The following is a 25,675-nucleotide window of genomic DNA, read 5'->3' as shown; positions in this document are numbered from 1 at the left end:
AAACTACATATGTACAACATACATTATATCAGATTACAGTAAGGAATAACATGTTTAGAGGTCCCAGTCGGCCTTGCGAGCTAGTGCAGAGGGAAGAAGCAGAAGTGAGTTCCCATCGCTCGCACCCCCTTTAATACCGACTAGGAAAGAGTTAAATATGACATCATCTTCGCCACCTCCTATATCAGTCTATTGGTGGACCCACTCGTGGTGTCATCATACCCGCCTACTCGATTAATAATCAATGAGGCACTTGACCCAGATGCAGGAATGTGAAATGTTTAGTAAACATAGCCAATGTTTTCTGTTCCTGTTGAGGTCAGAGTGGCCGATGGCCTTCTGTTAGGAACATGTTCTCAGTATCTGCGTGTATCTTCTGCTACACGCAGACCCTGAGATGCCTCTGCCTGCATCACCAACCCTCTATCTATTTTAAAGGCATACACTGCGGTCAAGCCTTTTACATACAACTCAGGCCAAGTAACTGAGGCCTACTTAAATTATAACACTATCCACATCTAGTAGGCTACCACATCAATCTTCCACCTCCAGAGATCCCATATACTTGCAGTATATACCTGAATATGCAACTCAGTGCACAGGAAATACAAAATGGAAATTTCTCAGTGGAATATCCAAGTAGATATATTTATTTGAGTTAAAACATTCAGAAGTTCAGTAAAAACACTCACATTTAGAGTGTCCTACTCCAGTAGGGACCCTCTCGGCAAACACGCTTCCCACTCAGTGTGGTACTAAACTCAAATATTTACGATCATACGTGCAGGAATGCCCGCTCTCGTCCCGACTAGGTTCGGCCTTCCCCCGTCATCAGGGGATACTGGCATTCCTGCACGTATGATCGTAAATATTTGTGTTTAGTACCACACTGAGTGGGAAGCGTGTTTGCCGAGAGGGTCCCTACTGCAGTAGGACCCTCTAAATGTGAGTGTTTTTACTGCACTTTTGGATGTTTTAACTCAAATAAATATTACTACTTGGATATTCCACTGAGAGATTTCCATTTTGTATTCCCTGTGCACTGAGTTGCATATTCAGGTATATACTGCAAGTATATGGGATCTCTGGAGGTGGAAGATTGATGTGGTAGCCTACCAGATATGGTTCGCATAGCGCTACTGATTGACTGTTATAAAGTGTATCTCGGTCCCAGAAGGCCAAGTAAAAATCAAAAACACTTTTATTGTTATTTACAATTGATTTCATTATATCCTGAAATTTTGATCCACAAACTGTTTTATACGTTTCCTCTGTTCTCCCTCCTTGCATGCATTTCTAACGTCTCTCCTTTTCAAAACAGCAGTGTCTGAGGAATGCACTACAAGCTTCACCTCTGTGTTACCTTTTCTACGTCCTTTGCCTTTTATCTTATGTGCCTCTGATAAATCCTTAGAAGTATTAAAAAAAAAACAAGCACCTGTGTGTTGAAAGGTGTGGGAGAGGAACAAGTGCACAATTTAGACCAGGGGTGTCAAACTCAATCATGTAAGGGGCCAAAATCTAAAAGGCCACATTGTTTTTAATTAAGATTTAACGTTTATTGTACAGTCTCAAATGAAATGGCATAACTATAGCAACTGTGGGAAGAAGGGGGCTGAGAGCTATAAGGGCCCGCTCCTCCCCCTTCTGCATAGTAGCTCAGTTAAGTAGTTTAAAATTTACCGGCTCCACTTCTGCTCTGGGTCTCCTCTGTTGTTCCAAACAGCTACATGCTTTAAGCCTCATAGTGTACATCCTGCTCTGAATGCATGTCATGTGATCAGGAGCTGAAGGCATGCAAGCATAGAGCGTGCAGCTGGCAGGAAAAACAGAAGACAGTGCTGGAGCAGGACATTTTACACTGTGATGCAGCGCTACTCAGCAATGTGGGAAAGGGTGCTAGGGAAGGAAAGGTGTGTAGGTGTGGAGTGTTTTTACCAGCCACTAGTGATGTTCATGTACAGGACCGGTTCTCTCATGAAGCAAGGTGAAACATTTGCATCAGGCGCAGAGACAGGGGGCAGCATTTTTGTACTGTGTTTTGTACTGTGTTTACATTAACAGCATGCAGTCACAGTAGTATCGAGAGGGGAGCAAGGTGAAGAGGTCATCATTGGGGAAAATCAGCTTGTTGTGCTGTGTGAGGAGTCTGACAGTGAGTGCAGACGGGGGAGGCAGGAGAGTGGCAATGTTCCAATTGACTTGCACAGCAGAAAGGAGGAGGTGTCACTGCTGTCCTGACAGAGGAAGAAAGGAGTGGCTTAGGGCGTGCAGTTTGTTTGTCACAGACTCACAGCCAACAAGTGTGCTACTGTGTTGAGCTACAGCATGTCTTGTGAGAATATTAAATGAAGCAGGGTAAATTTTCGGGGTGCTGTGCAATCATTCGAAATGCATCTTCGCAAGTATGTTTCTCTGTGAGTTCTATACATTAATTTTACTAGCCACACAGGGGAATTTAATCCAATGGGGGGGGGGGGGGCATGCTAATTTAGCTGGGGGTTTCCATGGCTTGTTGTTGCCCAACGGTTCAAACTGACACTGTTTCAACCAGAAATACTGTCACAGGTGCACTCTTCTCAATGGGAAGGCAGGTGTACTGTCAGTCTTTTACTGCTCTCAATGATGCACATTTAAAGCTCTCAGAATCAGAATCTTTATTTCGCCAAGTGTGACCAAAGTCGTACCCGGAATTGGTTGTGGTTCACATGGCATTGGCAGTAGAACAAAGACAGAATTTACACTAAGACGAACACAATGAAAACAATCAAATGACAGGCAGGCATTACACTAGAAAATAATCGATGGTTACGCAGCAATGGGCTCCCGTGTACCCTATCCTAGAGTCTTTGAGCTGAGTGGGGCAAGAGTGCCCCTCGAGTGGCAGGAGTTCAGCAGGAGGGCTGCTTGAGGAAAAAAGGTGTCCCTTCGCCTGTTGGTTTTTGGGCGGATGGTTCTGAAGCGACGGCCTGATGGAAGAAGCTTGAAGAAATGGAAGCCTGGGTGGGAGGGGTCCAGGGAAATCTTGTCAGCCCTTTTCTTCAATCTAGCTGTATAGAGGAGGTCTAAAGGTGGCAGAGGAGAGCCGATGACTCTTTCTGCTGAGCTGATGACTCTTTGAAGTTTACACTTATCCCTGACAGTCGCTCCTGCATGCCACACAATAATGGCTGAGCAAAGGGTGGCTTCAGTAGTGGCAGTGTAGAAACTGGATAGCAGCTTCTGTGGCATACCAAATTTTTTCAGTTAGCGTAGGAAGAACAGTCTCTGCTGGGCCTTCTTCTGGATTTTGGAGGTGTTCTGCCCCACCTTAGGTCACTAGTCAGTGTTGTTCCAAGGAACCTAACGCTAGATACCCTGGACACTTCAGTCTCATTGATGAGGACTGGTTGTGGCGTGGGTGGGCGTCTCCTGAAGTCCAAGATCAGTTCCACTCTTTTGGCTGCATTTAGAACAAGATTTTTGGCCTCACACCATCTACAGGTTCTCTCGATCTCGCTGCGATAGTCGTGTTCCCCCTCCCTGCCAATGAGCCCAATGATGGTAGTGTCATCAGCGAATTTGATGACCTTTATGGAGTCAGCGGATGATGTACAGCTGTTGGAATACAGTGAGAACAGGAGGGGGGACAGAATGCATTCCTGCGGTGCTCCTGTGTTTGTAGTTCTCACACTGGAGAGGCAGTTGCCAAACTTCACCTGTTGCGTCCTGTTGGAGAGGAAGTCCTTTACCCACTCGCAAAGTGTGGGGTCGACTCCGAGATGCGCAAGGTTGTCTGTCAGTATGTTTGGGCAGATTGTATTGAATGCGGAGCTAAAGTCCAAGAACAGGATCCTGACGTAGGAGTCTGGTCTATCGAGGTGTTCCCTGATGTACGCCAGACTGATGTTAATGGCGTCGTCTACGGATCTGTTAGCCCTGTATGCAAACTGGTGTGGATCGAGGAGAGAGTCGGTGAGGTGCTTCAGGTGGGCGAGAACCAGACGTTTAAGGATCTTCATAATGATGGGGGTGAGGGCCACGGGTCTGAAGTTGTTGTGTTCCGTGAGACCTGCCTTTTTTGGGACCGGTATGATTGTTGACATTTTGAGACAGGAGGGGACTCTGTCTTCCGTCAGGGACCTGTTGAATAGGAGGGTGAGAGTGGTGGCCAGCTGGTCTGCGCAGGTTCTCAGGTAAGTAGGTGACACTCCGTCCGGACCGGCTGCCTTCCTGGGGTTGAGTCTGTGTAGGTGACAGAGTACGTCCGCTTCTCGAAACGCTACTGGCACTAGGCCGTCATGGACCTTCGTCAGAGAGGGCTTTATCGAGGGTGCTAGGTCAGCCGGCTGCTTCGAATGATGTTCGAACCTGCAGTAGAGCTCATTGAGTTCCTCTGCCAGTGTAGTGCTGGGGGTTGCATGCTGAGGGTGTGGTTTGAAGTTCGTAGCTGCTCTTAGGCCTTTCCGCACTTCGCGTGGGTTTTGTGACTGGAGGCAGTGTCCCAGCTTATCGGAGTAGGCCCTCTTTGCAGCATGCAGTTCACGAGTAAGGGCGTTCTTTGCCTCCTTAAACTCCTCATGGGTGCCGTGTTTGTGCACTCCTTCCTTGATTTTCCGGAGTCGCCGCAACTTGCTATTAAACCACGGCTTATTATTAGGGAAGACCTTGAATGACTTTGAAGGGACACACATCTCCTCGCAAAAACTGATGTAGGAGGTGATGTTCTCCGCCCATTCCTCCAGGGAGGGTGCTTCCAGGACCGACCAGTCGGTGCAGTCGAGGCAGGCCTGAAGCTCCAGCTTAGCCTCGTCCGTCCACCTTTTGACAGTCTTGACAGCAGGCTTAGTGGTTTCGAGATGCCTTCTGTAGGTGGGGATCAGGTGGATTAGGCTGTAGTCGGAGTTCCCCAGTGCAGCAACTTGAGTGGCCTTATACGCATTCTTGAGGGCCGTGTAACAGTGGTCCAGAGTGTTGTGGTTCCAGTTTCCCATTGAGAGATGCTATCGCTGAGTACACCCAGGGCGTTCCTCAAGTTTGCGTCGGGGGGGGGGGGGGGTGTAGACCCCAATGAGCACGATGCAGGTGAACTCCCTGGGGGAATACTGTGGCCTGCAGATGATGGCTATGAACTCGACGTCTGGGGTACAGACTTTTCTGAGGATGGTGGTACTGGAGCACCAGGAGATGTTTACGTAGAAGCATATGCCGCCACCTCTTTTTTTCCCAGAGAGTACTTGGTCCCGGTCTGCACGAAGGAGGACGTAGCCTGGCACCACGATGGAGTTGTCAGGAATGCCATCGTTCAGCCAGGTTTCCGTAAAGCAGAGAATCGGGGTGCTACTGCTGATCGAGGGCTTACTGCCAAGTAGTAGGTGCAGTTCGTCTACCTTGTTAGGGAGTGAGCAGACGTTCCCTAGCAGGATGGCAGGGATGGGAGAACGTAGACCTTTCCTCTTGAGTCTCACCCTGGCTCCTGCCCTTTTCCCTCTGTGGCGGCCTAAAATGGCAAGGCCACGTAAAATAGAATTTGGCCCACCAGCCTTGAGTTTGACACTTGTGATCTACACGTTTACTTAAAGTGAACCAGAGACGAAGCACCCTCATGTATTTTATCATATATATACTGTATATCAGTGGGAACATTAGAGAAAACACCTACCCTGCTCTCTGTTTCATTCTTCTCTGCTCAGTCTGCCTGTTACCAGCTCTGATAAAATCCCTGACTGAGCATTCAGTCTGGCTTTGCTCAGCAATCATTATAGCTGAGTCTGTCTTCTCTGATGTCTTTTCAAGCCCAAGCCTGCCCCCTTCTGGCTCTGCTATAATGACTCAGCAAAAATGATTCCTGAGCAAAGCCAGACTGAATGCTCAGTCGGGAATTTTATCAGGGCTGCTAAGAAGCAAGCTGAACAGTTAAAAATGAAACCGAGAGCAGGGTAGGTGTTTTCTCTGATGTTCCCACTGATATATGTGGTAAAATACATGAGGGTGTTTCGTCTCTGGTTCACTTTAACTCTGCTGAGATCATGCAACTGTTACTATAGGTAGCTAATTAGATTTTTTTTCTTATCTCAGAAATAATTAATTTTTTATGGTTACATAGTGGGGAAAAGATGCAGAGGTAGAAAACTAAAAAAAAAGAAAAACCTTTTTGCATTTGGAAATGAGATATACTGATTTAAACAATGACATCACAAATCATATTGTGTGACAAATTACTTGGCACAAAATAGGCAGTGAGTAATAACAACAATGAAGAAAACCACAGTGGCTGGCGTTCACATGGCCTGTGCCTGCAGATCAATATCATATTATCATTCCCAGGCTTGATTTGGAGGTGCTATTTCAAGTTATGTTGTGATGAAACACCTTTAAAATGTAATGTCAGGGTGACCTGAGCCTTGTGACCATTTTCAAAAGAACAAAATGACCTTTTATTGCACAGTTTGTTTCTTAGTGACCTGTCTGTAGTTACACCGTGTAACTTGCAAATTAAATGATGATGTTATTGTATTGAAAAGAAATGCCTAGCATAGATCTGTATGGCATTGCATTGATACAGGTGGTGTTTCCTAAATAGCCTAATAAACTGGGTTTAAACACTGAAGGTATTTTGGACCATTCTTCTTTACAAAACATCTCTAGTTCATTCAGGTTTGATGGCTTCCGAGCATGGACAGCTCTCTAACTCACACCACAGATTTCAATATTATTCAAGTCTGAGGACTGAGATGGCCATTCCAGAACATTGTACTTGTTCCTCTGCATGAATGCCTTAGTGGATTTTGAGCAGTGTTTAGGGTCGTTGTCTTGTTGAAAGATCCAGTCCTGGCCCAGCTTCAGCTTTGTCACCGATTATTGGACATTGGTCTCCAGAATCTGCTGATACTGAGTGGAATCCATGCGTCCCTCAACTTTGACAAGATTCCCAGTCCCTGCACTGGCCACACAGCCCCACAGCATGATGGAACCACCACCATATTTTAATGTAGGTAGCAGGTGTTTTTCTTGAAATGCTGTGTTGTTTTTCCTCCATGCGTAATGCCCCTTGTTATGCCCAAATAACTCAATTTTAGTTTCATCAGTTCACGGCACCTTATTCCAAAATGTGCTTTAGCATACTTCAAGCGGCTCTGTTTGTGCTGTGGGCAGAGAAAAGGCTTCCTCTGCATACAGCATCTCCTTGTGTAAAGTGTGCCGAATGGTTGAATGATGCACAGTGACTCCATCTGCAGCAAGATGATGTTGTAGGTCTTTGGTGCTGGTCTGTGGGTTGACTATAACTGTTCTCAGCATTCGTCGCTTCTGTTTATCTGAGATTTTTCTTGGTCTGCCACATCGAGCATTAACTTGAACTGAGCCTGTGGTCTTCCATTTCCTCAATATGTTCCTAACTGTGGAAACAGACAGCTGAAATCTCTGAGACAGCTTTCTGTATCCTCCCCCTAAACCATGATGGAGAACAATCTTTGTCTTCAGGTCATTTGAGATTTGTTTTGAGACCCCCATGTTGCTACTCTTAAGAGAAATTTAAAAGAGGAGGGAAACTTAAAATTGACCCCCTTATATACTCTTTCTTATAATTGGATTCACCTGTGTATGTAGGTCAGGGGTCACTGAGCTTACCAAGCCAATTTGAGTTCCAATAATTAGTTCTAAAGGTTTTGGAATCAATAAAATGACAACAGTGCCCAAATTTATGCACCTGCAAATTTTATTTAAATAATGATTGCGCACTTTCTGTAAATGCAATAAACTTCCTTTCACTTCTCAAATATCACTGTGTGTGTCTCCTATATGATATATTCAACGGACATTTTTTTATCGTAACAACCAACGATTTATGCAGGAAAATCATGACAATTTACAACGTTGCCCAAACTTTCACATCCCACTGTAGTTAAAATAAGAATGCAAGGTGATCTCGTGCCTCTCCTGATGACAAAAACACCAGTAGAACTGGAAAAGTATTCAAAACGCAAAATACTTTTCCAGTACTACTGGTGTTTTTGTCATCAGGACAGGTAAAAGATTACCTCTCCTGCGTATGTGAACTATTAGAGGCTTATATATTTTTACGCTTGGGCGCCTCCAATAATAGCTTGTTTTTCCCTAAAAACTACAAACCTAGAAGAGAGACCATCCGGCCTCCAACATGACCTGGAAAACCGGGGGGGGGGGGGGGACAGTTAATTTTTTGCTGGCTTATACGGAGGTTGCAGGGTTCTGCAACCCACTCTTGTGAGTATAGCTGTATATACTTACAACTTCCCATTTTCTATTTGGTCTCTTTGTTTACCTAGGTATTCTTGTGTACAAGGTTACTACAAGGATCACCGAAAGCCTCCTATAGATCACACACCCCCACACTGACATAATACATGCAGGATAAGCAGCCGAGCAGAGGCTTATCTTGTGGCAGTCAGGCCAAGATTGCACAAGCAGAGAAAGAAAGACAGCCTTGGAGAACATATCAGAGAACAGTCGGGCAGTGCAAACTCCTCTCTTAGACCAGAGGGTAGAGAAGTATGCAGTCTGCCATGGAGAGATCATAGCCAAAGCAGATTTGGAGGTGCTCTTCGGCAGTATGGAAACCATTATAATGTCAGAGATTTCTTGCCTGTGGGTCAACCTCAGACACTTAGACAGCCGGATAGAGCATATAGACACACAGTAGAGTAGCAACAGATTCCATACTAGTGGAAGAGAAGTCCAGCTACTCCTAAGATGAAACCCAAACAAATGGACCATAAGACCATTTGATATCTCTATATTGCGTAATATTTTTGGAAACTATTTCTACTTGAAAGGATTTTGAGTTCATTATTAGCCAAGACTGTAGAATACCATATATGTATAGACTAAATTCCTAGTGGTAGATAGAAGATATGAGTATTTACTGCTTTCTCAGGAATATGAAGTTGTAGTACAGTATTCAAACATGCTTTTCTTACCTGTTCTCTTGGTTAACCACTTCCACACCCACTGGACGAGTATCTATGTCCCTGAAAACTTCACTTTAGCTCCTAGGGATGTACGCTCCCAGCATCACATGGCAGTGCACAGATTGGTGAATAGGAACAGCATTCTAAATAGACAAGAGACTGTGTGGGACAGCTAGTAGACAACAAAAATGTCATTAAAAATATTACTAAATAAATGTCCTTAACCTACGTTTTTTCATTAACCCCTTCTGCCCCCTCCCCTGCCCCCCATATGACACACTTGGGGAAAAAAAAGAAAAGGTGACAGAATTTGGGATTTTAAAATAAAATAATTCTTAGCAAAAGGTACCCCCCCAAACAAAGCTTTATTTGGGGCAAAAACAATGTATCTCTCATTTAGATGTGATAAGTAGTGATAAAGTTATTGCTGACTGAATGGGAGCAGTGCTGAAATGTGAAAAGTTCTATGGCTTTTAAGGGAAAAAATCCTTAGTGATAATGTGGTTAAAGAGGAACTTCAGCTAAACAAACATATTGTTATTAACCAGCTGAGCGGTCTGGACGAGCTCAGCTCGTCCAACACCGCCAGCGGCTGCCGCTCAGGCCCTGCTGGGCCGATTTTAATGAAATAAAAAGCAGCACACGCAGCCGGCACTTTGCCAGCCGCGTGTGCTGCCTGATCGCCGCCGCTCTGCGGCGATTCGCCGCGAGCAGCGGCGAAAGAGGGTCCCCCCAGCCGCCTGAGCCCAGCGTAGCCGGAACAAAAAGTTCCGGCCAGCGCTAAGGGCTGGATCGGAGGCGGCTGACGTCAGGACGTCGGCTGACGTCGATGACGTCACTCCGCTCGTCGCTATGGCGACGATATAAGCAAAACAAGGAAGGCCGCTCATTGCGGCCTTCCTTGTTTATTCTGGGCGCCGGAGGCGATCGGAAGATCGCCTCCGGAGCGCCCTCTAGTGGGCTTTCATGCAGCCAACTTTCAGTTGGCTGCATGAAATAGTTTTTTTTTTATTTAAAAAAAACCCTCCCGCAGCCACCCTGGCGATTTAATCAGAACGCCAGGGTGGTTAAGTTACATTAGTTATGTTAATTGAACTAGATAGGTAATATAATCTCTTACTCACTCTATTTTAAAAGAACAGGCAAATGTTTGTGATTTCATGGGGGCAGCCATCTGTTTGGTTAAAAGGAGGTGACAGGGAGCATGAGACACAGTTCCAACTGTCCTATGTCCTGATCCCAGCTGTGTGCGCAAGGCTTCAAATCTCAAATTCAAAATACAAAAAACAAATTTTCACCAAAACAGCAGAATGAGAACAACATCAGAAATCCCATCATGCTTTGCACAGCATCAGTGGAAAAATGCCCGGCAGTTTTCTTCTGTGCAGCTAAAAATGAGGCTTGGGTAAGAAAAACAAACTTCTGATGCTGGGAAACTGTTAAAAGAAACACCAAGCCTTTTCAGTGCAGCTGAGTAGATTTTTAGTCTGGAGGTTCACTTTAACATTCAAGCTCCCTCTAAAGGTGGCCACACACCATACAATTTTTTAAATATCTGTTCAATTTAAAAGTTGCAATCAATTTTTCTGATCGTAACATTCCATAAATATGACCAATGTACCACACACCTATGTTCAATTTTTCCCCAATTATGATAAAACTGATTGTAAACTCTGAGAAAATTGCTAGGGTGTGTATATTAATAAATTGACAATCTAACACACACCATACAATCTTTAAAAAAAATTGAAGAGAAATATCTGGTATTCCGGATCAATATAAATCGAGAAAAATGGAAAATTCGATCGGATTTTTCAGTCGAATGAAAAAAAAGCTTTCGATTTTTTTTGGGAGATACGATCATTTTTATCGAATTGCTGTAAAATCGGATCATTTTATTGTATCGTGTGTGGCCACCTTAACGGAAATGTTGATTCTGAATCCATTTTGAGAAGGCTCTGAATGGGTATCATCTTATGCCACCTTTATGCCTGCACAATAGCATGGAGCCATCACCAAAGCTCAGCGGAAAAACCTAAGCCCGTTTGGCTCCATGCTAGTGGGAAGTGCATTTTCATGTGTCTATTACCTGTGCTTTTAATGACAATTAGGGACAGGGAGTGTTGAAACTAGCTGAGTGCCCTCTGGAGTGTCCGCCCGTGTTTTGTTGACTCAAGTGCCTCATCTGGGTGTGGCCCTCAGTCTGGTTTATAAGCATGTCCCAGAATTAGCAATAATCACCATGCAAGCTAATATAACTAGAATAAATAGAATTTATAACGAAACGTATATATTCAGCCTTTGCATATGATGACATGTAACCCAATCTTGTATGCAAACACTCACTTTCTGTAAAATGTCACTTGATATAATCTAAATGAAAACTGGGAGGGGGAGTAAATTACATTGGTTGTCATGGAGTCTGGCAAAGTGAGTTGTGAATGACAGCATTTTCACTTTAACACGGTGGTTGTATTAACTCAATCTTTCTCAGACTGTTCTCCCTTTCTGGCTGTAATATTGTGAGCGAACGCAGAAAAGCCGCAGCGTGTGCTGATAGCAAGGCGGCTGATTCCGCGTCCGGCGCGGCCGTTTGCATGCGGAAGTGTGCGTCTGATAATCTGAAAGAACGCGTAAAAGCCGCCGCATATATGGACAGCAAGGCGGCTGGTTCCGCGTCCAGCGCACCAGGTTGCACGCAGCAGCGTGCATCTGATGCGGCTGAGTCTGTTAGTGCACATAGGTTCAGGAATACGCGCGCGTGCGCTGAGAGGCAGAACTTTTATGATGACCAAGGTGGGATCAGCTGACCAGGCTGGTCAGCTGACCTCAGAGCTGATAACCATTGGTTCATCACTTAGGGGTGGCGCCAGAGAGCGCTGCTCTATATATAGTTACTGCTGGCCACTCACAGGTTGTCTGCCGTTGCGAACACTACATGGAAGCACTCAGACCTTAGTCAGATCAAACAGTGTGTTTGAACCAGGAGGACCTGGGAATTGACACTGAGCCAGATTACTTCTATTGTTATCATTCTGTTATACTTCAGACTAGTTCCAGGGTGTAGAGTCCACGGACCTCACACCCAAGACTAGGCATTGTTTGATATTTGTTATGACCTATTGCTTTCCTGACTATTCCTCTGCTCTCTGATTCGGTACCACGCATATCTGATATTCCGTTGCCAAACCCTGCCTGTCTTGGATACCGAATCAGCTTTCTGTCTTTGTACTTTGTCTGTCCGTGTGTTGCCGACCTGGCTTGCCCGACCTCGAGAGCTATCTCTTTCCTTAAGAGATAGTCTCCAGATCTGTCAGTGACATCCACCTTCAGGTGTTACTCACTCTCTGGTCCTTCCTACCTTCAGCCTGACTCCACCCCTTGCAGAGTCTCAGGCTGCTGGGAAGTTTCTGTACTCTCTAAGAGCAGTATTGCCCATACTGCCTAAGATCACCTGCTCAGCAGGTGCGTTACTCAAAGTCACACTGTTACACCAAACACTCACGATTACATACAGGTGTCCAGAGGTTAGTACTATATCTGTATTATTGGTGATTCTGCAGATCATCCATAATCAGGTATATATCTGCATTCTTGGTGATAATGCAGATCACCAATAATCAGATTCTCTCTGCGTGCTGACACCGATCGTTACAAATATATGTCTTGTTGGTAATCTTACATATTATGTACGCTAGTGCAGAGAGTGCTAGAGTTCCCCAACCCTGTCCTCAATGCCCACCAACAGTGCAGGTTTTGTGGAAATCCACACAGGTAGTTAATCAGCTCTGCTGAGACACTAATTACCCCACCTGTGCATGTTTGTGGTTTTCTGCAAAACAAGTACTGTTGGTGGGCCTTGAGGACAGGGTTGGGGAACTCTGCGCTAGTGGAGTGATTATTGCCTCAGCAATATGTGAACTGCACAGAAGCCCTATATTTGTGTACCAGTCACCTGTGTGCACTGTTACTGCTGCCCAGCTGCATGCTTTTCCTGCAATACACTTAAAGAAACACTATCAAGCCAAGTGTTCTAAAATGACAATGTACAAATAATGCCTAAATAGCTGTGTAAAAATGTCCTACTTTTCATGGTAAATATTAGAGGCAAAATCTGTAATTCATTGTGTGTAGATTTTAGTTCATTTGGAATGTTTCATTTACAAAGGTTTGCTTCAATATTACACTTTTCTTTGCATGTCAGACTGCATATGAAAAGAGGTGTCAGGTTTGAAGTTACATTTCCTCTACTCTCTGCAGACAGCTCAGTCAGAGACAGGCAGTGAGAGCGTTCTCTCACACACAGACTTAACAGAGACAGTGTAAAGGAATCCCCCCTCTCTTCATAAATGAGTAGTCTCGTCAGATTTCGTCTCAGATGCAGTATGTGTGAAAGGAATTTAAAAACAATAAACAAAGAGATAAGCATTTAAAAGTATACACCCATAGTTAACAGTACTTCCCAAACTATTCATTTCTCAATTGAAAAAAAGCAGGTTAGTCGATAGTGTTCCTTTAAAAAGCTTCTTGAAAGGTATACATTACCCACTGGATAACTAGGCATTTGCTTGTTTCTAAGCTTTTAACCACCATGCTATTTAAAAAGGAAAGACCGTAAGGGCCTATTTCCACAACAGGCAGATTGGATGCAGAATTGATGCAGAAAAACTGACTCCAATGAATTCCAATGGGAAAATCTGCATCAGAAAAATAGTGTTTAGTGGAAACAGGCCCATAGGCATTCACTGGAGTCAGTTTTTCTGCATCCAATCTGCGTGTAGTGGAAATAGGCTCTTTACCTGTTTTATTATTCTAATGTAGAGAGCAGACTTCAGCCCACTGCACATTATGATTCATACTCCCACTGCTAAAAAAATAAGAAAATAATCAGCACAGTCTTCTTTGTGAGCCCCACATGTGGTGTGTGGTTTCAGAAAGCTACTCCGTCCCAGCTGTACATATTTTTTTTCTTTTTGTGTGTGTGTTCACAACGCAGAGTACTTCCCACACTTGTCTAGGCAAGCTGAAGACTAAGGACCTTTTTCCACCTGTAGCGTTTTGCAATGATTTCCACAAGTAGCGTTTTGCGATGATTCTGATCGCTTGCAGATTAAAAAACTCTAGGTACTTAAAAACTAATGGAAAACATGAAGAAAGTTTCCATTAGTGTGATGCAATTGCATAGTGATTTTATCCTGATCGCAGTCATCATCAGGCCTGCTGCATTTTCTGTGCACTTGAGCTATTTTACAGTATAGGTGCGTACAAAAGTCTAATAGCAGTTGCTGTGCTATGCGATTTATTTTGCGATCCAGCAATAAAAAATATTTTCCTGCCTGTTTTTCCCATTGGAAACATGGCGCAATCATGCCATACAAATATTGGATCATGGCAGTGGAGGAAATAAAAAGTGCTGTGATCACCTTTCTAAGTGGAAAAGAGCCCTAAGGCTGGGTATACTCTGACAACTGATAAGTTAAAACTTATCAGTTGTTCTACGCTTTCTCTTTCCGTTGCTGTGTGTTTTCATCTTTTTTTTTTTTTATGCATTGTGTCCACAAAGGACACAAAAATGTTGCAGGCAATGCATTGTAACACGTCGGTGCACTTGTTTACTGTGAGCTTATGTTATTATCATTATTACACAGTAAAAATGAAGAAAATGTATTTAGTTGCATGCCAGTCAATCTTTCAGATAACGCTTGAAATAAATGAAAAAAATCAATTATAATATTTTATAGTATTCTGATTACAAATATGTAAAAAAGGGTTCTATATCCAATAAATAAAACAACTCTGGAAAAAAACACTATATACTCCTGACCATATTAGGCAGAGAGTAGGGAAAAGTGTTGTGGAAATAAATGCATCACATATACAGCAAATTAAATGAATATCCTGCACACTGTGTAAAAAATAGCATTGCCAAAGTGGTTTATGGTTTAACATATAACTAGCAAATGTGTTCCCATTAGACCAGACTCACAACACTGCCACTATTGTCAAGAAAGCACAAAAGAGAATGTACCATCTACGGCAGCTGAAAAAGTTTGGCCTACCTCAAAATCTAATGGTGCAGTTCTACACTGCAATCATCAAATCCACCATAACATCATCTATGACTGTATGGTTCGGCTCCTGCTCAGCATTAGAAAAGGGGAGGCTGCAGCGCATCATCCGATCAGCGGAAAGGATAATTGGCTGTAGCTTACCTTCCCTGCAGGATCTTTACACTAGCAGGTGCAGAAAGAGAGCAACCAAAATTGCCTCTGACCCCTCTCACCCAGCTCACTCCATCTTCCAAGGCATGCCTTCAGGAGTAAGATTCCGGTCAATCGCTACCAAAACCTCTAGACACAGGAACAGTTTTTTTCCTCAAGCGGTAGCCATACTTAATGCTGAACCATGTTAGAGCTGCTAGGACTGAAAGTAATCAGCACAGAACTAAACATGAACAATTCTCACATTGCTTACTGCCACTATACTTATAACGTCCTTAACTTGTAATATTCACACTGTCTGTCCTTGTATTGTTTTTGTTTGTGTTTGTTAAGCAACTGCCAAGACAAATTCCTTGTAGGTGCAAACTTACTTGGCGAAAATAAATTGATTCTGATTCTGATTCTCATATCAGGTGGTAAATTACATGACATGTGCAGCAAGGATAGGGTTAGTGGGGGAGGTGAGAAATAGACATTGAAGAGGAAGGGGGTTAGAGTTATGAATAGGGTAGGTGTTGGGAATTTAGGTTACTGTTGGGGACTCAAGAATAGTAGGGAGTGAGGCTAAAAATGAGCCAGGAAGGGTAGTTATCACCAAATAGCAGTCTCCATTTTGAGAGTGGAGAGTGCTATGGACTTCAGTAAAGCATAGTGCAGAATACCAGTTTTGTTTTTTGTTTTTTTTAAATAGCCATAGATTTCCAACTTAATTTTTTTCAAAACAGCAATAGATTTTTATCTTAAAAAGTTGACGTCCATGGCAGCAATAGAAGTCAGTGGTTTCCTTTTGCAATTGGATGTTCACCAAATGGGCTATGAAGCTTATTTCAAGAGAATGGAACTGTAAATTGCCACATTAGGGTAACTGCAGTAGGCAATGAGAGCATTGATTACTACCATGATTAATTAGTTCACTTCTTAAAGTGAACTAGAGACGACGCACCCTCATGTATTTTACCATATATATCAGTGGGAACATTAGAGAAAACATCTACCCTGCTCTCTGTTTCATTTTTAACTGTTCAGCTTTCTTCTTATCAGCCCTGATAAAATCCCTAACTGAGCATTCAGTCTGGCTTTGCTCAGGAATCTTTATAGCTCAGTCATTATAGCAGAGCCAAAAGGGGGAAGGCTTGGGCTTGAAAAGACAGACTCAGCTAAAAAGATTCCTGAGCATAGCCATACTGAATGCTCAGTCAGGGATTTTATCAGGACTGATAAAGAAGCAGGCTGAACAATGAAGAATAAAACAGAAAGCAGGCCAGGTGTTTTCTGTAATGTTCCCACTGATATCTATATGGTAAATTACATGAGGGTGCTTCGTCTCTGGTTCACTTTAATAACTTTGGGACCGTCTCAAGGGGGCCGGTCTGATCTTTAAAAAAGGGTCAACAAAGAAATTGTTGTTTATCAGATCACTACTTCTTAGAAAAATGCCCCTAGTACCCTACCCTTGCAAGTTCAGTCCTTCTTTAAGGGATTACAAACTTTTATCCAGTCCTTTTTATTCACGATGGGTACAAACTAATATTTATGCTCGAGAATCTTGTCCAACGTATCTTTAAATCAGGACAACACAAAATCGGTTTTGCTCTGCTTCAAGCAAAGATTGGACAGGATTATGTAATGTCCTTTCTCCAGTGTTTGAAATTACACTTTGTTACTTAGCTTTGTGTTACTATGATTGCTGATATAAAGGTAGGAGGAAAGCTTCCTGCTATTTCAACAGAAATTACATTTAGAAAGAACAGCACCATTAGCACTAAACATGAATATTAAAGATAGTTTCATTAACTTCAGCCAAATGGAATTAGACTGCAATGTCAAAGTTGTCGTGAGTGAAAGTAGGGTGTTGACTAGAATTATGCGCTAGTTATGCATACGACCATAAGAAGAACACCACTCTTTCTGACATTATCTAGTCATGTAATAGCATAATCATTTTAATATACCAAAATATATTTAAATGCAAGTAGGCCACTGAATACAGTAATGTGGTTTTAGGAATGAACTATCTTGGTAGGTTCTCTATGGCTGTTATAGGTGGATTTAATGTGATTATGTAATGCTGGTGCCTGATTTGTGTATGTTTTTAATTCAATAAGTTGTTAATAGTATGATTTTTCTCTTGTGTGCTTGCAAAATAATATGAACTAGTCTATCAACTATAATTACTCTTTCCTGATAGCTGACCTTGGAGTATACCTGAGACAAATGGATGAAAAACATGTATACTTACTTGGAGCTTCCTCCAATTGGGCTCCTTTGCCATCGTGGCCAGAATGCTCCTGGCCACGGGAGCCCAACGGATGCATGGCCGGGACCCGCATGCAAGACAGAACATGCCTGACAGAAATAGCGGGACAGCTAACAGATGACCGGAGCAGTCTGGAGAGATGGTGATGGAGCCCACAGCCTGAAGGGGAATGGAGGAAGCCCCAGGTAAGTATAAATGTTTTCACCCATTAGTCCCAGCAAGTGAAATTCATTTTGTTACGCAACTTCTTAAGATTTGCTTTTGTCTATGGTGGTGAAGAACTTCCAGAGTATTATATAAAATTTAATTTTTCAAACATAGAAACTCAAACTGAATCTATGGAAGCATATCCTGCATCTAATAATTCAACAGCCAAACGTTTTGACACATTTAGCAGTTTAATGCCATTGGCTTTAGTTTCAAAGGTTTTTATTGGTCTGGAAATGGCAAATATGAAAATTACATCAAAGCTCCACACTGCAGAGCATTTTTTTCAAAGATTACCGTACATGTAAAGGTCATATTATGACTCAACATAGGAAAAGGAGAAAAGTAACATATAAAGAAAATACGTTTCAAGTACTCACCTCATGCGTAATATATAGACAGTATGTCCTGCAGGATTAGAATATTCCTTCAAATATTTTTTAACAAAACAGTTCAACTGGCTAGCACACAGACCAGACACCAGCACCCATCACTGGACATATGCAAAGACTTATATGAAAAGAGGGAATAAAGAGCGGCAGAAAGTGAAAAGGTGAGACTAACTATAGGAGGGAGTAGAAGGGGTAATGCTAGTGTATGGGGTATAAGTTTTATAAAGCTTAATGAAACATGTACTAAAACATATTGTACTAGCAAGGACTCCAGCAGTGCCTATTGCCTCAGAAAGCCGATCTGAAGTAACAGAAACTTTATAACTTATTTGAAAACTTTTTTAGGAATGCTGTTACTGCTTGTAACAGCAATAACTCTGACAAAACAGTCATGGATTGGCTCAGGGAACACATGTTCCCTTCCACCTGTCCATCCTGACTCGGGAGCGTGAATGGCCAACAGCAGATGCAACGATGGGATACTCATGTCTGTACCGCATTAATGACTGAGGCTCAAGATGTGAGCATCACGTCCAGGCAGCATAAGTAGTTAATTGATAACAAACATAAACATAACAAAACTCAACTTAATTGTTAAAATGAGTGCACCATGTTTGCCTTTGTCTTCTTGTAGCAATGACAGTAAGGCTGGTATCACACTGCTAACCCGCCATTACGCAGTAATCTCCATTTTGGCTGCAAGTCAAGCAGGAAGTAAGGCTCTCTAGTGCTCACTTCCTCTGGCTGACGTTTGAATTCCACTGGAGTATGTTGACAAAATACGCTTCTACACATGCGCACCGCAGACATTTTTAACCTGTGTCGCCATAGACTTACTTGACATCCAGTCGCTGCACGTTGCCATTCAAATTACCCACCAAAGTGATGTTGCACTAGTGTCATCCATGCGGTGAAAATGTAACTTCCGCCATATTGCACAGGTATAAATTGGCCCATAGACTTACATTGGTGTAATGTTACCCTGCGGTGAAAATAGGGTAACACAACGCAGCAGTGTAAAAGGAGCCTCAAGCTTTCTCCGCATTCATTAAAGGATACCTTAGCCCAATCAAAAAAATTAAAAAAAAAGTGGCGCTGCCCGGCAACGCGCATCCTTGATCAGCCACCCACGACCAGGAACACTTTGTTCATCACAGTGCACACGTGCAGAGCGCTCCTGGCCGCGGGCGATCAAGGATGTGCACCGTTGGGTAGCTTCTGCGCAGTCTTTACCGACCCTCCTGACCAGGAAGTAGCTACGAAGGGTTGGTACACCGTAACGGAGGGTGACAGAGGAGAACGGGGGCAGCAGTGGGCATAAAGAGAGCCCATTACACATGCCTGCTCCCCCTGTCTTTAAATTTTTGTTTTGGCTAAGGTATCCTTTAAATCTTTCAGCGTGTGTGTGTATGCTATTTTTAGGCATATTGGTGGACAATTTCTGTTGCTTTAGATGAAGCATAGTTCGCTACACACATTTTTTTTTCACTATGGCTTGACTAATTCTAATATAGCTATTTTTATTTTAATACCATACTTAAACAAAACATTTTAAAATTAAAAACCGTTCTTTGTTTTCCCCTGACCATGCACCTATCTCGAAACGTGTTCCCGTCGCAGGAAGCATTCTATGCATGCGGGGTTCTATAAAGAACAGTGCATACACAGACTGCTCCTGGTAACAGAGGACAGGCCCGCGCTTGCGCAGTCACTATGACTTATGTTCAGGTTGCACATGTAGCTGCCATCTGGTAAGTAAAAGGCTACAGATTCCAGCACTGTTTATGTGCTTTAAACAGTCTGGTATTGCCTAGTAAGGCTGAGCCCATGAATGTGGAGTTTCTTCTATTAAGCATTACCAACCCACATGGTTCTTAACTACTTTACGACCGCCCCACGCCAATGGGCGTGGCCGCGGCGGCAGCCCCAGGACCGCCTAACGCCAATTGGCGTCAAGTCCTGGGGCTGCAGTTTCCCAGGGAATGGCCACGCGCATGCGCGATCGTTCCCTGCCGCTTCACGGAACGGACTTCTGTGAATAGCCTGCTAGCCGCCGATCGCGGCTAGCAGGCTGCTTGTAAACGTAAGGGGAAAGAAATCCCCTTTGTTTACAAGCGTACAGCGCTGTCGGGGGACGCATCGCTGTACAGATCGGCGATCTCCGGCCCCTGGCCGGGGAGCGCCCTCCTCTCATAGGCTGATGCCTATGAGAGGCGGAACAGGACGTATCCGTCCTGTTCCAATCACAGTACACGGGAGGAGAAGGAAAGGGGAGGGAGGGGGATGGGAAGAGAGAGAGCCTCGCTGAGGCATATGGAAAAAAAAAATATACAAAGCCTGCAGCGATCGGAGGTGAGTCCGTTCGCTGGGCAACTAAGCTGGGCTGTGCAGAAGGCTGAAAAGCCTGCACAGCCCAGCAATGCAAAAATGAGCCTGGTCTTTAGGGGGGGTTACCACTGCGGTCGTCAAGTGGTTAAAGCAAACCTGAGATTTAAAAAAAAAAAAAGCATTTTTATATGCCTGGGGCTTCCTCCAACTTCCTCTTGGCCATCTACTCTTGCCATCCTCCCGGGCCGCCTAGATCTTCCGCTGACCATCCAGATTTATCTTCCAATCACCACCTCTCACCTTGTACTGCACAGATGCAAAACACTGCCGGTGACAGGAGCACAATGGTAGTGCTCTCACAGAGTTGGGCCGCGCATGCACAGTGTGTGGCTGACTTGTGGAGACCTAAACATTTATCTGGACAGCTAGCACAGGATGTGAGGAGGTAGTTCTAGAAGAGGACAAAAGAAGCTCCTGTGCAGATCTGAGATTGTGGTTGGGTTGGTATCTGGAAACTAGTGATGAGATATACAGGGGAGAGAGATTGTGGAGAGCTTTAGGTTAGGGTTAAGGGTTTGAATGGGATCCTCTGGTTAATTGGTAGCCAATGAAGAGCTTTACAGAGAGGAGCCACAGAGGAAGACCAAGGAAGAGAGATAATTGAGACGAGCAACTGTGTTCAGTACAGATTGGAGGGGTGTTAGTCAGTTTAGTAGGAAGTCCAACAAGCAATACATTACAATAGTCTAAGCGAGATATAATAAGAGCATGTACTAACATTATAAATGAGAGATACAAATCAAATATTACCCCTCAGCACCATGCTGTGGGAACTTAAATTATAGGGGTGTTTTTAACATTTATTGTAATATCAGGCAGAGAGGTGGACAGAGATGGCGGAAAGACAATTAGTTCAGTTTTATTCATATTAAGAAGCGAGAAGACATGAAAGAGATTATAGCAGGCAGACAGTCGGGAACCTGTGTGAGGAGGGAGTTCAGGTCTGGGGCCGAGAGGTACAGTTGTGTATCATCTGCATATAGGTGGTATCAAAAGCCAAATTAGTTGATTAAGGTACCAAGGCCATGCATGTAAATGGAAAAGAGGAGGGTGCCGAGGACAGAGCCTTGAGGTACCCCCACAGACAAAGGATGTGGAGAGGAGGTCTGATCTGAGTAAGCAATGGTGAAAGACCTTCCAGAGAGATAGGAAGATATCAAGGAGAGAGCGAGGCCCTTTTTTGCCTATAGATGAAAGGATCTGTAGAAGTAAGTTGTGGTTAACAGTATCAAAAGCTGATGATGGATCAAGAAGGATGAGTATGGAATAATATCCTTTGGATTTAGCTGTGAGAAGATCATTGGCCACTTTAGTAAGGGCTTTTTCTGTTTCTATGGAGTGGTTGCCCGATAAGCCAGACTGGAACTGGTCAAGCAGGTAATTAGCAGATAAATAATGGCTTAGTTCAGCATGAATGTCACATTTCAAGTAATTTAGATGCAAATGGGAGAAGAGACATTGGGCGGTAGTTGGCGAGCGCAGTGGGATCTAGAGATGTTTTTTTAAGTAATGGTGTTACAACAGCCTTCTTTAGTGAGGATGGAAAAATAGTAGTGGAGAGGGATAGGGTAAACAGCGATGTTAAAGCAGGGATGAGGGATATGAGGATAGCTGCGGAATGATATGGGAGGGATAGGATCCAAAGAACAGGTGGTTAGATGAGATTTGGAGATTAGAGAGGAGAGAGAATGTTCGGAGAGTGGAGAGAAGGCAGAAAGAGAGCAATCGACAAGAGAGGTGGAGATGGAGCTTGAAGTCTGGATAGAAAAACCACTTCGGATTTATGCAATTTTGAAATATGTTGCAAATTCAGCTGATAAGCATGAAGAAGGAGGAGGAGGGGGTGGACGGAGAAGGGAGTTAAAAGCGCTGAGCAGGCGCTTTGGATTATGTGAGTGGAAGGATGTATGAGTGCGAAAAATTTGACTGCTTTGCAGACAAGAGAGCATTTCTTAAATTGTTCAAGGCTTTCTTGTATGAAATGAAGTCCACATTAGTAAAGGGTTTTCTCCAATGCCATTCAGCTAACCTAGAGCACCCCATTAGCTGTTTAGTAGCTTTGGTCAGCCAGGGTTGGCGACTGACACGATGAGGGCGGGCATTAGTAAGAGGGGCAAAGTCATCCATGACTTTCATGTTGGAGCTGTGGTAGTGTGTAGCAGCTGAGTCTGGGTCAGCGAAGGATTGTGTGAGGAGAGGTGCCAGGGCATCAGAGACAGATTGCATGTCAATGTTGCGGTAATTGTGAGCCTGAAACATGAAAGAAACAACACCTTAAAAACTTTTTTATTGGTATGCATCTTTTTATTTTATTTATCTCTCCCACCATAATCCAAGTCAAAAGAGCTGTCCCATCATAGTAATCCTCTGGGGTCTTTAGTAAATCTTGATTGGAGACCACCTCCAGCGATCGTCTGCACCACCACATTACCACAGTAACACTGATCAGGATGAGCGCCCCAGCATAAACATCTCTAAATAAACTTGTTGGGGCCTCTCAGTAACCTGTTGATGTGGACCAGTGAAAATCCTTCCCTGCTGAGGATTCTTATTGGACAAGATCAGAGAACCACAGGAAGTCATGGGAGGGATCTTCATTTTTTTAATTAATTTATTTATTGTAGTTATAAAGCGCCAACGTATTACGCAGCGCTGACACTTATGTCTTGGTTCCTATCTCGATCAGTGTTCTGATGGTAGTGAGATGGGTGTGCATAAGTGTCATAGGTCTCCAACCAAGATTTACTGAGACCCCAGAGGATAACTATAGAGGGGCAGCCCCTACGGGTTGGAATATGACAGGGCTTTGATTTTCTTGGGAATGTGACATTGTTTCCTTATTTTTTACATGCCTCCAACGTGTAAAAGCAGTGATTAAGATAAGAGAACACTGATGTTTTTTTATTTTTGCTTTGGCAGGCAATGGTAATTTTCACTTGACAGTACTTTTTACAACTGAATTATGCAAATAAAAATATGCAAGAATGGACCCAGATGCCAATGTCTTGAGGTTTATAATAGAAGCAGTTAGTCACACTCAGACACAAATGATCAATGCATGACTGCATCTGCCATTGCGCATACACCATACAGTATAGAATTTAGTAACTGTTTTCACAGATTAATACTATTAAATCTAAAGACTCTCTTATCACTTACCAATCACATGCAAACCCCAAGGACATCTTCAAACTAAAGAAAATTACAGGAACCCTTTTACACTATTGTGATCAGATTTTACCCAATTACAAACGTCCTTGCATGCTGCATTTTTTCTGTGTTTGTGTTCCTTACAGCCAGAGGAAATTGCAAAACGCAATCACATTTAAAATTGCAGATTCATAATGTTAAGATTGATTAACATGCTCTTCTGACTCACTCAGATTTAGGGTAGTCATGTGACCTTGACTCCCATGTCCAACTCATCACCTAGGGTCTCTACATACCCTTAAGTAATATATTCTAGATAAGTGGGCTGTGTGTTATACATTATTCAAATCTGCTCGGTTAGAATGAACATTTAAACTAACAAAGGCATTCCCTTCACTATTCACGATTCTGTTACGGGAGCAGTTCCTATAGCCTCCCAGCTGCTTCTTCTCACAAGGAAATGCCTCATTCATGCTAAATTTCCAGCACCGTACTCCCACCCACCCCCTCAGCCCCCTTCCCGTGGGCCACAGTACAACATATCCGACCTACCATTGAGCTCAATTTGTCTATCTAGAATGACCGTTGCTGTTTGATGTTATTTTTTCATATTCGCATTGTTTGTTATTCATACATGTCTCTTGTTTTGTGGTTTGCACTAGAATATTGTACCAAAAGGTATTACATACCGTTACATGCGGTTGATTCAGATGGGAGATTCCTCCTCCATACAAAGACAACTTTGGAATATCACTTTATTCCACATGTTAAGTAACATTGATCAAGCTTATATCCAGTTTATTTGTAATATCTTTCTGTCATTTGATCTTGTTCATTGTCTTAAAGCGGAACTCTAACCCAGAATTTCTTCTTTGCTCTAAAAGATTATTTACAGCATACAATATACTAACACAATGTTTTTTGTTTTTTTTAGTAAAACAGCATTCAAAGGGTTACATCACAGGGCTGACTCTTCTGCAGGGAGAACCCGCATCCGAACTGCTTATAATCTTATCTTGTGTACACATTCTTTACTTGATACATTTATGTAAACATTCTCTGGCTGAGAAATGTTTACATAAATGTACAGATGAGAAATAACTGCTGGCAGCTTTTAAAACAGAATGACAACAGTTATAAATAAAATGCACCAGCAGCTTTCAAAGTAAATTTAACTTAACTTTGGGAAGTTATAATATCTAAATGAATATTAATATTTGTGCAAAAAAGCAAATATGATAATTGTATGGGTTATAAAAAGTAGGAAAACACATTTTTGTTAAAAATTTTGTCAGAGTTTTAAACTACTTTAAAGGAAAAAATCTTACCAATAAAAAGATTTAACATAAAATTGCAAGGAAATCGCATTGGTATTGCATGTTGTCTTTTCCAGTATAAAGAGCCCTAAGCTGCATTTTATACATTGTTTTATTAATTTCTCCATTGTGCATTTCCTGCAGGAGCTGTATCTCTTCCTTCTCTCAAGACAATATATATGAAGTGACACCACCCAAGGTAGACCGGAAGTCCATGGACATCTTTCATGCTCACATCCAAGCTGGCAGAGGTATCATGCAGCCCCTGGAGAAAGAGGACATCCTTACCTATAGAGAATACATACGGAATCGCTACATGTAAAGATAGAAACTTACTTGATACATGGAGAACTGATGGAATATGTACTAGCATTAACTGGAATTAATGTTATTTTAAATGGTATGCAATATATTTATAAGATAACTGGTGATTTATATTTCACCTATTCTGTCAGTAATGTTGTTTTGTTCAGTGTTTAAATAAATGTGTGTACATTTCACATCAAAAAAAGATATTAAAAACAGTAGCATAGCTTTCATTTACTGGCATACTATGTTGCAAATGTTTAAACTTTTCGGATCAGTTGCTTCTCTTGAAAATGCTCTTTTATAATCTCACAATATCTGGACATTTAGTAAAGAGAGAAACATTTGGAGATGATATAAGTTTTTGAACTTGTGGTTGAATTAGATTTATTAGCGGACTGTCAGAACAAATCCGCAACCCTCCAATAAAACTTCCACTTTTATTTGCAAGCCTTTTCCCACTGTCACCAGTGATTGAGCACTTCTGATGGAAGCAACAAGGCAAGTTAGA

At 42.8% G+C, this 25,675-nt stretch overlaps 1 protein-coding gene across 4 annotated transcripts in view; it reads left to right on the top strand.

Moving 5' to 3' along the window:
* FIG4 (FIG4 phosphoinositide 5-phosphatase) overlaps window positions 1-25,380 on the top strand; it is a 576,719-nt gene extending 551,339 nt beyond the window's left edge. For all 4 annotated transcript variants that reach the window (XM_068231289.1, XM_068231287.1, XM_068231288.1 and 1 more), the window contains one exon: window positions 25,003-25,380. In XM_068231289.1, coding sequence (XP_068087390.1) covers window positions 25,003-25,180 — 178 coding nt within the window. In that variant the 3' untranslated portion in view covers window positions 25,181-25,380. The remainder of the gene's footprint in view (window positions 1-25,002) is intronic.
* Window positions 25,381-25,675: the final 295 nt, after the last annotated feature.

This window comes from Hyperolius riggenbachi, chromosome 4 (assembly GCF_040937935.1).
Source record: "Hyperolius riggenbachi isolate aHypRig1 chromosome 4, aHypRig1.pri, whole genome shotgun sequence".
Lineage (NCBI taxonomy): Eukaryota > Metazoa > Chordata > Amphibia > Anura > Hyperoliidae > Hyperolius > Hyperolius riggenbachi.
Note: the sequence above shows the minus strand (reverse complement) of the source record. Positions and strands in the feature narration are given on the sequence as shown.